Source organism: Ochotona curzoniae, unplaced genomic scaffold (genome assembly GCF_017591425.1).
Source record: "Ochotona curzoniae isolate NIBS_2020 unplaced genomic scaffold, NIBS_Ocur_1.0 scaffold_4506, whole genome shotgun sequence".
Lineage (NCBI taxonomy): Eukaryota > Metazoa > Chordata > Mammalia > Lagomorpha > Ochotonidae > Ochotona > Ochotona curzoniae.
This window is the reverse complement of record NW_024467119.1, coordinates 69,007,861-69,023,836: the sequence shown is the minus strand read 5'-3', so window position 1 is coordinate 69,023,836 and position 15,976 is coordinate 69,007,861. Positions and strand designations below refer to the sequence as shown.

Sequence of the window (15,976 nt, the reverse complement as noted above, 5' to 3'; positions counted from 1 at the left end):
ATCATGGCAGCACTGCAGCTTGGTCTGCAGTCAGAAGTGCTCCTGCCATAGTGTATGGGTGAGTGGAAATGATGCCCTGTTTTTCAGGTAAATAGCAGTGCACAGAAAGATGCGGTTTTTATTTGAGACCTCACTTTGCAAGCACTTGAGGGAAAAGGAGCACTTGAGTGATGCAGAGCGGCTCACTTCTACTTGCCACCACATTATTTTCTCTGCAGACACAGCGCTTGTGTTCAGAGGCTGGGTTTGTTAATCCCTAATGGAGGAAGACTTAGGCCAGCTTGTTACTGCTCTGTGCTTCTTAAGATGGGTACAGTAAATACCCAAACCCAAGTCCTGGAAGAATAAGTTTTCTATTAGCTTTGAATATCAACCTTAAAGAGACAATCAGGCAGAAGTGTGATGATTTTGAAAACTGTCATGTCAAATTAAGACATCGTATTCTCAGGGGAATGTAAACCAGAATAGACATTCAGTGATGAAATCTGGGGGCTGGCATTGCGGATAGAGCTGCTGCTGGCGATGTTGACTTCCCATATGGACACTTGCAAAGTAAGTTTAAAAATCTCAAGTACAGTACAGATTATGGCCAAGTTTATGGACTCTGGAGTCACACCGAAGTGAGTTCAAATTCTAGTTCAAGCTTTTTCTGTTATGTAACCAGAGAAGCTTTTGATCATATGGATTCTAATTGTATCATCTAAAAACAGAAGTTATACTTTCCATGTCATGGGTTTGGGAAGAATATTAAGTTAGAGTCTCTGAAAAGCACTTAGCATAGGTCCTAGAATGTGCTATGTACTCAATAAATACTAATGCTGCTAATAAAAAAACCTTTTATTCCATATGGCTAAAAAGCAACTTTCAATCCTATTTTAATTCTGTAAATATTTACATGAAATGGGGTCATTGACCATGGAGTAACCCTGAGCCGCAGGCCTAAAGGCGGCAAACCACTGTCCAAATCTGTTTCAGATACTGTAATAGGATTTCATAAACTAGGCCAGTTATGAAGAATCACCATTAGTTTGGTTCACAGGTCTGTAGTGTGAGAAGTTCAAAATTGGGGAGCTGTGTCTATTGAGAGGTTCTTGCTACATTACACCATGGCTGGAAAGCAATGTGAGACAGAAAATCATGCCACAACTTATCTTTCTCACCAGGCACCCATTCCCACAGCACTAACTCAAATCCCACAGTAACACATTCAGCCCACCCAGTCACTCAACAGGTCCACCTCTTAGCCCTTTCGCTGACACGTTCCCGCATGAATCTTGGAGGGGACCCTCAAACTAAGGCACCAACACTGGACAGGGAAGATATCCAGGTCCTCACAGGGTTGGAAAAAACTTGAATAACCATTCAGCCTAGTGTCAAAAGACAGTTGTTTCAGACCTACAGCAGAACTCCAGCTGCAATGTCTATCTCACCATGGGATGCCTGGACATTTCTAGGTGACATCCTATGCAGGAGAGGAGTAAGAGAAGTTGAAAATATTAATAATGTACAGACTAAATGAAATTCATAAACCCCATCACTGGAAATCTTTTGGCTAACCAGATATAGGCTACTGATGGATTATACTCAGAATTAAAGGTGAAAATACATTATAAAAGTGGTAGTTTAGTGTCCACAGCATAGATCACAAAACCTCCCAAATTTATTGAAATTGAAAGCCAAAGCATCTCCTGTATGTACTAGATGCATACATCTGGCTGCTAGCTTCCCATTTCCCTTGAATGTCTTACAAACATCAAAATTATACCATATGAGAAATTTGACTGTTTTTAAAAATATCTAGTTTTACTTATTTGCAAATACCAGTTAGAGAGTGGGAGAGGGAGAATTCTGCTGGTCTGCTCCCTAAGTGGCTGCAGTAGCTGGAGCTGGGCTGGTCCACAGGCACGAGCCAGGAGATTTTTCCTGTTCAGCAACATGGATGCAGGGGCCCAAGGACTTGGGTTATGTTCCACTGCTTTGTACATGCTTCTGAGCAGATGTAGGAAACAGATCAAGAGTTCGGGGGGGCGGGGGGCACCACGGCAGCATAACAGGCTCATCCTCTAGTTGCAGTGTTGGCTCTTCATGTTTGCTTCTTTGCTTCCCTAGGAAAGTAATGAGACCACTCCCGAATGAGTCCCTGTTTGGCATCCAATGGATTTGTGAACCGGAAATTGTGGCTTCCTGGGAGATGAGTTGGGTAATAGGCTATAGCAAGTGAGAGGGACAGGGTTGGGAAGACAGGGAGAAGGAGAAAAAATGTAACTTGAACTCTCCAGCATATAGATCATGTTCTTAATCTCCAGGAGTGAGATTTCAGCTTTCCTTTTAGCTCTAAGTAGTCAATTCCCCTATTTGTGCATATTGCTATGAAACATAATAAGCTGGCCTTCTTTTTCATTAAAAAAATATTTAAAATAAAAACAATAATTGGAAGGATTATGGCAGAGAAGACTTTGTTCCTCAGTGGTGTGTGAAACTATATAGTTAATTATTGAAAACTGAATATGCATAAGTCATGGTTACTAGAAAGACTCAGTCACTTCCAGTCCACATTCTCATTTCATGGACACATTTTAGCACTGGTGAAGAAAAAGGAGTTATAAAAAGTAACATGTGATTGCTAATGCTGGACTAAAATACAGTCTAAAGGAAACTAGCTTCTTAGTGCTCATAAATATAGCCAAAATGATAGCAACCAAAAATGTTTAAGTTTCAGAGGCCTTTTTTGGTTTTAATTTTTACTTAATTATTCATTGGAAAGGCAGAAAGACAAAGATCTCCCATCCACTGGCTCACTCCTTTGTTGCTCCCAAAAGCCAGGACTAGAGCAGGCTGAAGCCAGGAGCCTGTGGCTGATGCTGGTCTGCTGTAAGGGTGGCAGGACAGAGTGCTCCAGCCATCACCACTACTGCCAGGGTGCACACTGATGGAAGCTGGAAACCCAAGCAGAGTGAGACTTGAACCCAGGCACTCCAGTTGTGGTGCAGTTGGTTAAGCCACAGCTTGCAGTGCCAGCATCCCAATCTGAAGGCCAGTTTGAGTCACATTTGCACCATTTATGACCTACTTCTTTGCTAGTGCACCTGGGAAAGCAGCCAGAGATGGCTCAAGTACAGCAGGCCCAGCCACCCACATGGGAGATTCAGATGAGTTTGGAGCTCCTAGAAAGTCTCCTCTCTCTCTTTCTCTCTCTCTCTTTCTCTCTCTCTATCTTCCTATCTCTATTTCTATCTCTCATCACTTTACCTTTCAAATACAAGTAAATAGATCATTTTTAAGTGATGAGAAATCCTGTAACTGGCAGACTTGAATTTCTTTTGTTGTGACGTGTGAGGCAGAGATCCCATTTTGCCTTTCCTGATGATTAGTGCTGTTTATTGAATACCTCCATCTACTATACGAGCCAGCACTCCCTTCACAGTGCTGCTTTCAGGGTTTTATTTTTTTAAAGATTTATTTCATTTATATTACAAAGTCAGATATACAGAGAGACAGAGAGGAAGATCTTCCGTCCGATGATTCACACCCCAAGTGAGCGCAACAGGCCGGTGCTGTGCCGATCCAGAGCCAGGAGCCAGGAACTTCTTTCCAGGTCTCGCACATGGGTGCAGGGTCCCAAGGCTTTGGTCTGTCCTTGACTGCTTTCCCAGGCCACAAGCAGGGAGCTGGATGAGAAGTGGAGCTGCCGGGATTAGAACCGGCGCCCATATGGGATCCCAGCGTGTTGAAGGCGAGGACTTTGGCCACTAGACCACGCCACTGGGCCCTTTCAGGGTTTTTTTAAACTGTCAGTCTGCTCTGTGATGATGAACTTCATGAGCTGAGTATCTGAGAAATTTTAGAGCACAGTATTCAGGTAGGGTATTTCTCAATGTATGAAAAACCCCACTTCTCTAAAACTAATTCTTCAATAATATAGGAGAAATCAGTGGGATGGAGGGGATTGGGGAAGGGGAAGAAGGGGAAATAGGGAGAGGGAAAAGGGAAAATCCCTGAGCCTATGGAACTTTATCATTAAAAATTTTGAAAAATTTAAAACCTGCTTCTTCATTTTGTAAGTGTTTGTCTCAGGAATCCACAGCCTTTTATGAAACACACGTATTTTCCTTAACTGCTTTAACTTAAAAAAAAAAGTACATGTGATTATCAGAGCAAAAGTATAACAACCACCATCATTCCTTTAGTACTTGGGTGTTCTTGTGGGCTTTTTAATTGCATGCTTCTTCCACAGAGTAATAGAATGTACAAGACCTTTGGTGTTTAAAATTGTCATTGAGTAGTTCAGTACACCAACCTCCCTTCGTTAGGTCCTCACTTGACTCTGCATTCCCATCATAGCTAAATACCCTCTGATGTCCTCCAGAAATATGTACTTGCTTATGCTCTTGCCTAAAATATAACTCCGTATTCCTTGATCTAAGATATAAATGATCTTTTGGGACACAATTTAGACATTACTCCCTGTGCGAAGTGACCTTTGACCCATCCTGTGGCCTCAGAGCCCTCGCACCTGCAATCCCCTGTGCACCTTCCATCACGCTGCTTATGCCATTGTGTTGACAATGCCTACTAGTGCTCTGCCTGTCTACTAGACAATCAGATCACCTTGCAAGCACTGGGACTCCATATGGATTTAAAGTTTAAGTCCCAGGTGCTCTACTTCCCATCCAGCTCCCTGCTTATGGCATGGAAAAGCAGTGGAGGATGGCCCAAAACCTTGGGATCCTGCACATACATGGGAGACCTAGAAGAGGCTCCTGACTCCTGGCTTCAGATCAGCTTAGCTCTGGTCATTGTATCCATTTGGGGAGTGAACCAGTGGATGAAAAATCCTTCTTTCAGTCTTCCTCTTTGAAAATCTGATCTTCCTTTCCAATATAAATAAATAAGTAAATAAATAAATCTTAAAAAGAAAAAGAAAAGCAATTTATGTGAGAAGAGAGACAGAGTCCTCATGTGCTGGCTTGCTCCCTCAAGGGCTCACAATAGCCAAAGCAGGGTTAAGAAGGAGGAAGAAGCCAGGAATTCAATTCAGGTCTCTCATGTGAGTGGCTGAAACTTAATCATTGGAGTCACCGTGCTCTCTTTCAGGTTCAATATTAGAAGAAATTTGCAAATAGTAGAGCTGCAACTCAAACCCAAGCACTCCAATTTGTAAAGATGTGAGTGCCCTAACTCGGGTCTTCATCACTCAGGCAAATGCCCACCTCATGAATGTTTTTAAATAAAATGAATATAAGTACAAAAGCTTGGTACAACCATTGTTGGCATTTTTGTTTTGCTTCCAGCTAACTTTCTCCATCAACTCCACTGCCTATAAAACACTGAGTACTTCTGTTTTCACTTAATAGAATACCATTGTTTGGAAAATACTGTTAGGCAGTTTTTTGTGTTACTATAAATTCTTTGGAAACTTCACTTTTATGACTGTAGCAAGGACATTATCCTTTAAAGGTAATATAGTTTACTCAGCTATACTGTATTGTTAGACTGTAAGTTACTTGTGGTATTTTGCTACTACAAACAGTGCTTAAATGAGTATATGTCACTGATAGATTCTCTACAATACATTCTGAAAATGTGAAAATTGTCCAGTTTTGCTTATTATCAACTTCCTAGCTCAGTGATCCCTTAATTACAATATCTTTGCAAAATAGCAAAGATTATATAGACAGAAAGAATCTCATTTTTGATAATTTATTGGCCATGTATATTGCTCTGTGGTTTCTACAATGATAACCATCACCCATTTAAATGTCTATTGGATTGTTTTCCTATTTATTTAAAAGCTTTCACAGCAGTAGTTTGGCCTGGCAGTTAAGATTCCCTTGTTCCATATCAGACGGTGTAGTTTTGATTTTCAGCTCCAGCTTTCTGCCAGTAGACTGTGAGAGGCAGATTAAAGCTCAGCTTGGGCCCCTGCCATCCGCATGGGACACCTGAGCTGAGGACTGCATTTCCCAGGCCCAGTAGGCGTGTGGACGTAGGGGAACAGCCTTGTGTCATAGTGTGTTCAGCTACTGCTTGTGACACCAACATCCCATACTGCAGTGCTAGCTCAGGTCTTGGCTATTCTGCTTTCAATACAGCTTCCCACTCATGCACCAGGAAAGTCAGCAAGAGATGGCCCCAATGCCCGTGCCCTCGCCTTCAATGCCAGAGACCCGGGTGGAGTCTCAGGCTCGTGGCTACAGCCTGGTCAAGTCCTGGCTGTTGTGATCATTTGGAAAGTGAGCCAGGGAATGGATGGAAGATTTTCCCCACCCTTCTCTATCTTTCCCTGCCCTTTTCTAATGCTCATCTTTCAAACAAACAAATAAATCTTTAAAAATAAAAAAAATAAAAAGATGAGATTAGGTCTGCATAATTGTAGATTAAGGCTTTAATTAGAGTTTTTACAGAACGACCAATTTTTCTGTTATACTCCCTTTTTGCCTCTAAAGAAATGGTCTTAGAGGAAATTGTGTGGAAATAACCAGTAGTCCATGTTTACCATGAACTTTGCTTTCTCCTTGCAGGTGAGCAGGAGCCGGCTGTCAGCAGTGACTCTGACATCTCTTTGATTATGGCAATGGAAGTTGGACTGTCTGATGTAGAACTTTCCACTGACCAAGACTGCGAAGAGGTGAAATCCTGAAATGGCAAATATGGAAGACAGAGATCAAGGGGCCCATGGGGAGGGCATGGAGGAGTGCGCCAAGACTTGAATAGGCTCACATGCCTCCAGAACACCTGGCCAACTCCAGGACACTTCCTGCAAGAATGGAAATGAAAAGCAATATCCAAAGTCACATAAACCAAGATGCATGTGTGCATCTCTTCGACAGCCCTTGGCCTTGACAGGTTGGAATCTGGAAGGATCCCCCTCATTTCCTTGTAGACATATACTTCTGAAGCTCCTAAAACAGAGGCTTGAAAGGACACCGTAAGAGTTTCTTAGCTTCTTTGTAACTTCTTCCAGATTGATGTTATCATCCTTGTTTTAGGAATATATGTGTTGTTTAGTTTCTTTGGCAATTTCTTTGTAAAGACAACCTGCAGTTGATGTCTGCTCCTGCGTTTTTCCTTTGATTTACTCTGGCTTTTGTGTGGAGTTGGTTGAGAGGCAGCGGTTCCTGCTAGGATCTGTTGCTGCTCCCTCTTGAGATTCATGGTCTTGTCCTCTCGGCATGAAGTATGCATGGCTTTGAGAAGTGCCTCAGCACCCCGACACAGCCCAAGGATAGCTTTCCTTAACAATCTGAGTCCTTTTAAGTGAGTCTCAAAGATCCTAGCTACCAGAGACCCCAATACTAAGCTCCAAATCTGCTAAGACCACCCATCCTGTCACGCCAGGCTCTGGGAACGGCCCGTGTGACATGGGGAGGGAGCTGTGAAGGTGCTTCCATCCTTGAGGTCAAAGCCGGAAGTGCCCTCCAGGATCTGAGCATCAGTCTTCCCAGGGTAGAGGGTGAAAGTCTCCCTTCCAAACCAGAAGTCATGTGTTCCTTCCAGTGAAATCAAAATGTCTGTAGCCTTGCTCTCCCTGGGGCTCCTGGAGTTTTGATTGCCTCTGAGGGTTGGCAGGGCATGGAGATGCTAAAAGAGGCAATCCCATTTGAGCCCACTGGCAAACAGAGTGACAGATGCAGGAGCACCTGCGTTTTACCTTAATCCCCACACACTTCTGTGAAACCTCATTGGGCCGCACACGGAAGAATGTAGGTCAGTCAGGAGAGGATTGCCTCCCCCGGGTGCCCAACATGGGGGCCAATACCTTAAAGAGCCATGGGGTGAGGACATCAGTCCTTTAATCCAAACAGGACAGCCTGGGAATTTGCTAAACCAATTTTACCCTGACTGAGAGAGAGAGAGAAAGGAAGGGAGGTGGGGAGGCAAAGAGGTTGGCCAATGAATCCCAGAACCCCCTGGTATTTTTAAACCATTTGTGTTTTGTATTCAGTTTTTGTACTTATGACAGAAATGTGCTATTTTTTTCAGTGGGTACTTTTGTAATACATTTAGACTCACCGCCGTGGGGGATGGAAGGACTAGATGCTCTGGACCATGACAATGGATCGTGTTACCATCTCTAGGCTGCTGGTAAAGGGCAAGCAGCTGCCCGCTCGCCACAGCAGAGAGCTTTTCTGATCACGTTGTATTTACATATTTGATGAGGGCTTTTCCACCTCATTACACTAATACCTACTCACTGGCAGCACTCAGTGCTGCTAAAAACCCTGGCTGCCTGCTGAGCCCAGGACTGCCAGGGGAGGACTGGGGGCCCTTGGTTCACCCTCTTTGGTGATTTCCTGGCGGGGGGGAGGGGGGCTTCTAAGTAGATGGTGAGGCAAGAAACTCAGCCTCCTCTCTCTAGGAGTCCAACATTGCCATGTGCTGAAAGCCAGTCTCCATAGTGTGACAAAGAAGGCAGCCGGTCTCGGAGGGTGCTCTGAAGCAGGAGGCAGAGGAGGCAGGAGTCCTAGAGGAGCCAGGCCCTCCCATGTGAGACCTCCACCTCTCCATGTGCAGAGTGAATGGTTCCACAGCTTGCTTCCCAGAGGCTTCTCTGGGCTTTGGAATCACTGATGAACCCTCTGCCCAGCGGGGCCCTTTCCTTGCACAGTGAACAGGCTCTCTAACTTGGGGAGGTAGAGGGTTATGACATGGAACAGAGAAGAGCTGGCTCTGATCTGGCCCTCATGAGGTCTGAGATGAAGATCTAAATGATGGACATTTTAGGCCCAAGGAGGAGTTGGTCTATTGCCTTGTTTAACAGCTGCTTAGAGTCACAGCATTTGAGACCAATAGGTGTCTTCAAATCCAAGCCCTTGGTGTGGAGTTGTTCCTCTCTAAGAGAGTTCCTGCTCTCAGCTGAGGCTCATACCAGTGGCCTACTCTTCTCTGTGATCTGACCTCCAGTCCAAAGGTAACAGTCCTTCAGCAATTGAATGTGAGCCCTTGCAGCCACAGACCAAATGAGGCAGGGATTGCTTGTCCATGGATGCTGTGGCCATAGCCGTTTCTTTAGGATGCTGTGCAGGTGACAAGGAGTTTTTAAGGGCCCACTCTGATCCCAAGGAGTTCTAGCTACAAAGGCCTAAGCCTAGGAGACAAATTCATTGCAATCTGTTTCTGGGGGTGGGTTTCCTGTAGCTTTGTAGTTAAAATTTTTTTACAGAAGAAAGGAAAGTAGTCCTTTTCCACAGCCTTTCTCACCTCGCCCAAAGACAAGACCCTTACCTGGGGACCCAGCAGTTCACAGAGGAGTGTCGGAGGGTATGTGAATCCTCAGAAGTCAATACAAGTTGGATGTCTTTACAGATGTGCCTATTTTTCTGCAGCAAGTTCAGACCATCACTGCCTACTCAAAATAGGATGCACAACACATCCGTCATTCTTAACTTTCTACTAACCACATTGTAAAAAGTGAAGAGACAGGTGAAAGTGATCCCACACTGCATTTTATTTAACTCTGATTTTGTTTTTTTTTTAACGTATAATTTAACTGTTTTATTATTTCAACATATAATTTGTGTTTAAAAGTATTAAGGAAATATTTTCCATTCCTTTTCTAAGCCTGTCATGATTTTTAGATTCACAGCAGGTCTCAGTTTGAGCTGGCCACCTCTGAGGCACACAACAGCCATGTGAAGCTTCCAGCTGGACATTGCTGGAACAGAGCTCTTCCAGGGAATGGCAGGACTCCCTACACCTTATGAAAGACAAAGTTTGAAACTGCAGTTACCTCCAGAGAGACATAGCTATCGCCCAAGTCACCTGCTGAGTGACCTGGAGGTCAATTTATTTTGAAATGTGTGCTGGAACTTTACCCCAGTGGTGTCCATGGTCATGTAAGGCTTTTCTCTGACCAGCTGTTTCTTAGAAAATCATGCCAACCCTGATGATTAGGTGCTGAAAAAAAATACTATACCCTCACATCTCATACCCCTTAGACTGATACATGGCACTTAGGAGCCAAAGACAATGCCAGACTGAAGTCACCTATTTTCACCCCAGCCCCTTTTACTCTCTACTGGGCAGAGGTCTGCCCCAATCCCAGAGCCACTAGCCCCACAGGTATGGTCAGAGCTTATGGATTTCAGAGAACAGTGACAAGTTGCATAGTGACTCCAAATTCAACACATCATGTGGCCTTATTGAAAAAGAATCCATGAGGTTTTTTTGACCATCCAACCTCTACTTGAAGTTAGGACCAGCCCAGCAGCCAGCTTTCTGCTTAAAGCCAGTACTGTCCGTGCCCTCTGACTCTAGAGAGCCAAGGAGCAGCTGCATTGACTCCAAGTCATGTAGAATCATCCCTAGGACTCACTGCCTGTGATATGACTCACCGCTTTGGAAAGGCTGAGCCCCGACGACGAATACAGCTTCGGAAATGTGATGTATCCCTGGGATGCTCACGGTGCCCTCCACCCAGTAGAGAGGTAGAATGTCAGAGGGACAAAGGTACCTGCCTTGACCATACATGGTAACACTCATAGCGAGCAAAGCCAGTCTGTCCAAAGAGGTTTTGGACTAGTCTGCTTTGCAGGTTTTGTTTTGGTTTTCAGCATTTCTCTCATCCTGGTGTAACATCCGGGACATTTCACAGCTCTGGCTTTGGTTATATCAAAACTCACGGCACCTGATGACCATTCCTTCAGCGAATGTCCTGTAGGTACTTTGCTTTCAGAATCAAAAACAAAGGCACATTGTCCGGCATATGTTTCTTCATTAATTATGAGTAGTTTTTACATGGGAATCCATTCACCTGAAAATCCAGCAGCATTCAGTTCTCCACTGAGTGGCTCACCTTGACTGAGAAGCAAAAAAGTCTTGATTGGCTCAAACCCTTCCTGGAGACAGGCTCTGTGGTGTGAGGACCAGCACGGCTGCTTCCTGGGGCAGCTTTCTGTCCTCTCACTTTGATATCCCGGGCTCCCTTTGCCTACCCGTTTCCCTCTGTGACACACACAGATTCTTTTTCCATAATCTCCTCCTTCTCCTTGTCTTATTGCTTGGTCCTTTTGTGAAAGAAAGTTAAAATAACCTTCAGGATAGAAAGCATGGGCAGCTCTGTGCTGTGTTGCCAGTGTGGCTAGTCTTGTAGTGTTCACCTTACTTTATTGTCTGGCTGTGTCTATAGTTTCCATTCTAACAAGGAAAAAGTTTATTATAGGAGCAAGCCAAGTTTCCCTCTAATGAAGTAAGCCTCACTTTCCTTCTACATATTGCAAAGTATGTCTCATGCCCCCTACACCTGTTGTCTTGTGCACCAGTCTCAATGCCAGTCTAGTCTCCTACACAAACAGTGGCAAGGTAAGCTCTCCAGCATGCTGTCCGGATCTGGTATCTTCTGTTTCCAGCATTTGTGACCTTCCCACATCACCACATACCCCACGTGGTGCCCACCTCTCACCTTCACATCTTAGCACAAGACCTTGCACTTGCTAAACAATCTGAAGATCATTTGTTCCAAAAGATTAACAAAGAGGCATGGAGAGACCCAGCTAATCCTCAGCCTGCAGATGCCAGCATCCCATATGAGCACCGGTTCATGTCCTGGCTGCTCCACTTTCCATCCAGCTCCCTGCTTGTACCCTTAAAAAGCAATAGAGGATGGCCCAAAGCCTTGGGACCCTGCACTCCTGTGGGAGACCCAAGAAGCTCCTGGATCCTGTCTTTGGAGCAGCTCAGCTCTGGCCATTGTAGTCACTTGGGGAGGGAACTATTGGACGGAAGATTGTTCTCTCTGTCCTTCCTTCTCTCTATAAAATCGGCCTTGCTAATTAAAAAATAAATAAAGGAATCTTAAGGGGGCGGGGGGGACATGAAGAGACTTCTCCAGGCTGCTGTGTAGCCAGCACTACATGAGCATGTTTGATGATAGAAAAGTAGGAGTCTAGAGTAAGTCAGGAATCAAAGTGGAAGCCAGGCTGTGGTGCAGAAAGCATGAGGAATACGTGCTCACTATATCAATTCAGAGATGACCTGTGGAGTATCTGGAGGAAGTGGGGCTTTTTAAAGGATGAAATATTCATAAACTACAACATTCAGGATTGCAAAGGTCTAAAGCTAAGTTTTGAGAAGCAGGTGTGCGTGTCCCATCCTCATGTGGCTTGTTCCCGGCTGTTCTCCCAGACCCTCTGTTATAGCCATGGGCATCTGCCAGGCCCACAGGTCAGCAGCCACACTCTTCCACTTGTAGCCATTGGATGGTGCTACAGTGTCATCCCGGCTCCCAAGCGAGAGCCTTTCACCATCAAGCCCCTGTTTGCGCCCCGAGAACCTGCTGAGATCGGGCCCATCTCTGCAAACTATCTCACGTGTTTCACATCAAGTGACTTTTCAGAATCTCAGTGATCAAGATCTCATCCGAAGCCACCGGCAATGCTTGTGCTTCCTCCACAGCTGTTCATTATCGAGTGAAACAGATGTTGGTGATAAGGAGAAGCCATGAGTACATTGAGAGATCTACAGATCTAGAAGCAGAAAGGAAGAACATGTGTTGAGAAGATGGCTGAAGCTGGCTTTCCCAGGGTCATTACTTGGCAGAACATCTGTGGTTTTGCTATCCTGACTGGGGGGAAAGGGCCTGGAGAAGCAGGGAGAATGTGGGGACCATGTATCCTACAGAAACCAAAGACTGAGCTCCACTCACGTGGACACGTGTTTCTCCCCTTAACCAGTAGAGTTTTCTCCTAATGTTGTAAGTAAACGTGATGATGCATTGGGCGACTGAATGTCTAAGAACCTATTGATTAGCCTGACTACACCCAGAACTCTAAGAAGCATCGTGGCCTTAGTCCCACGTCATCTTCAGGGTCCGCTGTTTAGTTCCTCTTTCCTACAAAGTTTCAGACAAATCTTGCGCTTTAATGAACTCAGAATATTGTTCTCTTTGAGAATGTGAAGATTTTAAATAGCCAAAGAATTTTCGTGTCCAAGTATAATAAGAGCTAGCTAATTAGAGTATACCCCCACTCCTTTGAACACCAAACACTCAGAGCAGTTGAAGGACTTTCCCGAAGGGTTTCCGTTGTGGAGGGTATGATTGTAAAGGGCACGGCGCCCTCTGTTGGATTAGTCGCAGCTACTCTTTAGCAAATGGTTTTGACTTGGGTCACCATTTCCTCTACCACTTGATTATTTGCCTTTCATTGTACAGTTTTCTCCATAGTTGAAGAAGAAAGACAGTCGCAAAGTGTGAGAAGGAGTCTTCACGGAAGATCCCACTGCTAGCTACCCTTTCTCAAAGTGACCATACGTGGCTGTTTGGCCTGGGAAGTGTGTGCAGTTGTAAGCAAGAGCCAGCTTGCTCTGTTGCCTAACTTTATTCATGTGGCATTGCAAAGGAAAATCAATAAAAGGACTTTTTTCATGGGGATGTAAATGGTGTGAAATATTGACGTGTTTTGTACATGTACATAATAGATTTACTTCCTGCTTTCACATTAGTAACCTGAAACGGTTGTACCATTTTATAATTAGAAAAAGATGCAGGGGTGGGGGCCTTGGGAAGGGGCTGTTATTTTTATAGTGGGAAGTCACTTATATTTAGAAAACTTGAAGTAATTTTGTATTTGTGAAGAACTTACATTCCATCCATTTCCTGAAAAAATAAATGAGTGTTGTGGTTTAAGACTTTTTTTTTCTTATCTTGGGGGGAGGATTATTCTCGTTCCCAGGGGAACCTCCCCAAACAGTGTTGAAGCAAACCCCATTTTGTAGACTGAAGACCATAACCAGCAAATGTCAGCTGTAAGATGTGGGGAAAAAATACCCGATTGATTTGACCTCCTTTGCTTAGCACGTTATTAACCACTGGGGGGTGGAGGGAACTTGCTAAGAATGAATTTACAGGTATGAAAGAATCAGGCATGATATTGTAACACCACCCTACCAGCAAAGGGAAAAATCAGACAGCTCTCTTTTTCCCTCCTACGGTGAACTGCAGACTCCACTGCTCGGCGCATGTCACGGGTAGACTGCATAGCTTTCCTGCACAGTCGTGGTGGCCAGTCTGCAGGTGCTGCGTGATGGTCCCCCAGCACACATCATGACACTGAGGTTGTTTGACTTCTTTGCCGTCTGACCCCTTCTCTCCCTCCCAAACACACACACACTCACACACACACACACACACACACACACACACACACACACACTCACACACACACACACACACGCACACGCACACGCACACTCAAAGTCCCTCCTGATGGCATTTGCTCCAGAGGAGATTTTGATCGGGATTTGAGCTTAGCACTCTGTTGCTGAAGTAATGCAGTAGTGGACTTTGTAGCCATTTGACCCAAATATGATTTTCTGTACAAAGTTACGTGTATATTTAGATGATTAGTTAAGGTAATAGCATTGTCTGCTTTTTCTGTACAAATCTTTTTCCTTCTAACCTCAGGCACCTACTCTTCTTTCAAAGCACTTTATATCTCTTGTGAATACAAAGAAATTTGAAATTAAAAGCTCTCTGTGAAGGAGTGTGTCTTTTCCAAGGCAGATTTTATTTTGTTCTATCTGACTCTCTGTGTGCCTGGAGAGTGTAGTTTGTCTCATCCTAGGCTAGTTGTGACATGAAGGGTGGTAGTTGGAAGCAGTCATGCCCCGTCACTATTTTTGTTATCTAAAAGAATATAACGTAAATACATCCAATCATGTTCTTACCTACTGGTCAAAAATATATTATAATGATAAAAGTTTTCAAACAAGAATTGTAAACTTCGGGAAATTTCACTGCAAAATTTTGTTTGGTTTGGTTTTGTAATAAAATGGAACCTGATGTTTGTGTCTGTGTTATCTCTGTCCCAAGATTCTATTGCATATCCCTGAGTTCCAGAGGTGACGCCATGCATGTCAAAGCACTGATGCTTAGCCTGAACTGGTGATTCGGGAATGGTCATATGTTCCTCTTTTCTCTCAGGGAAGTCAAGTGCTGGGCCTCAGAGTTCCTTCAGGTTCTAATCTTGCCAGGAAAGGAGAAGAGTTTGGGCAAGGCAAAAAGAAAAAAAAAAAGCCAGCAGCTATGTTAGTCTCAGGGGCTGCTGTGGGGTGGAACACCCTACCCAGATTCTAGGCCAGGTGAGCTTAGGCCATCTATACCAAGAGTTAAATGATCTGGGGCAGCCGGACATTCTTTCTGAATGAGCTGGGACAGAAACTCCTGAAAATGAGCAAGAACACACAAAGGAAATAGAAACTAGAGAGCCACCAGCCTGGGAAAAAGGCAGGGCAGGACACGGTAGGAAAGACCTCTGGCACCTGCTAGACATCAGCAGTCTGCCAGTGCGGCTTACCTTGCTGGGTCCTGCCCGCAGACAATTCCTGACACAGCACTTGGAGGGACATGCAGGGTTTGTGACATGCCAAGCTCAGAAGAACGGTGACTAGGCACTCCCTCCTCACCAGGCGTGACTCCAGAGCTGAGGATCCCACAGGGTTGGCTCACACCTGCTGCAGAATGTTTGGCTTTCCTGAGCAACTGTGTGAATCAGGTCAGACCCGAGTACTCCAGAGGCTTCCCAGGGGTCAGCCTTATGCTTTGTTTGTAGGAAGGAGGATTATGATAAGGAACAATAGAGATTATGCCATATTAGAAGGCATTTAAACTGTATCACCAGGGCCACCATAGGGGTGCTGAGGGTTAAGCTGCGGCCCAGGACAACCTTATCCCATAGCAAGTGCAGCTTCTGCTCACGGCTACTCCACTTCCAACCCAGCTCCTTGCTTGTGTGCCTTGGCACAGATAGCAGAGAATGGCCCATGAGCTTGGGTCCCTGCCACTGTTGTGAGTGAACTAGATGGAGTTCCAGTTTCCCAGCTGCTGCCTTGCCAGCCCTGGTATAGCCGGTTAGAGAGAACTGGCAGATAGAAAAACGTCAATCTCTCTTGCTCTCTCTCTTTCTCTCTCTGCCTTTCAAATAACTAAGTCTAAAAAGTAAAAAGTTTATACTCCCATTATTGCACATTTTTCTTCCTG

At 44.7% G+C, this 15,976-nt stretch overlaps 1 protein-coding gene across 1 annotated transcript in view; it reads left to right on the top strand.

Annotated features, from left to right (window-relative positions):
• RNF150 (ring finger protein 150) overlaps window positions 1-10,808 on the top strand; it is a 234,524-nt gene extending 223,716 nt beyond the window's left edge. Inside the window, exon 7 of the mRNA XM_040967267.1 lies at window positions 6,522-10,808. Coding sequence (XP_040823201.1) covers window positions 6,522-6,640 — 119 coding nt within the window. The 3' untranslated portion in view covers window positions 6,641-10,808. The remainder of the gene's footprint in view (window positions 1-6,521) is intronic.
• The last annotated feature ends 5,168 nt before the right edge of the window (window positions 10,809-15,976 follow it).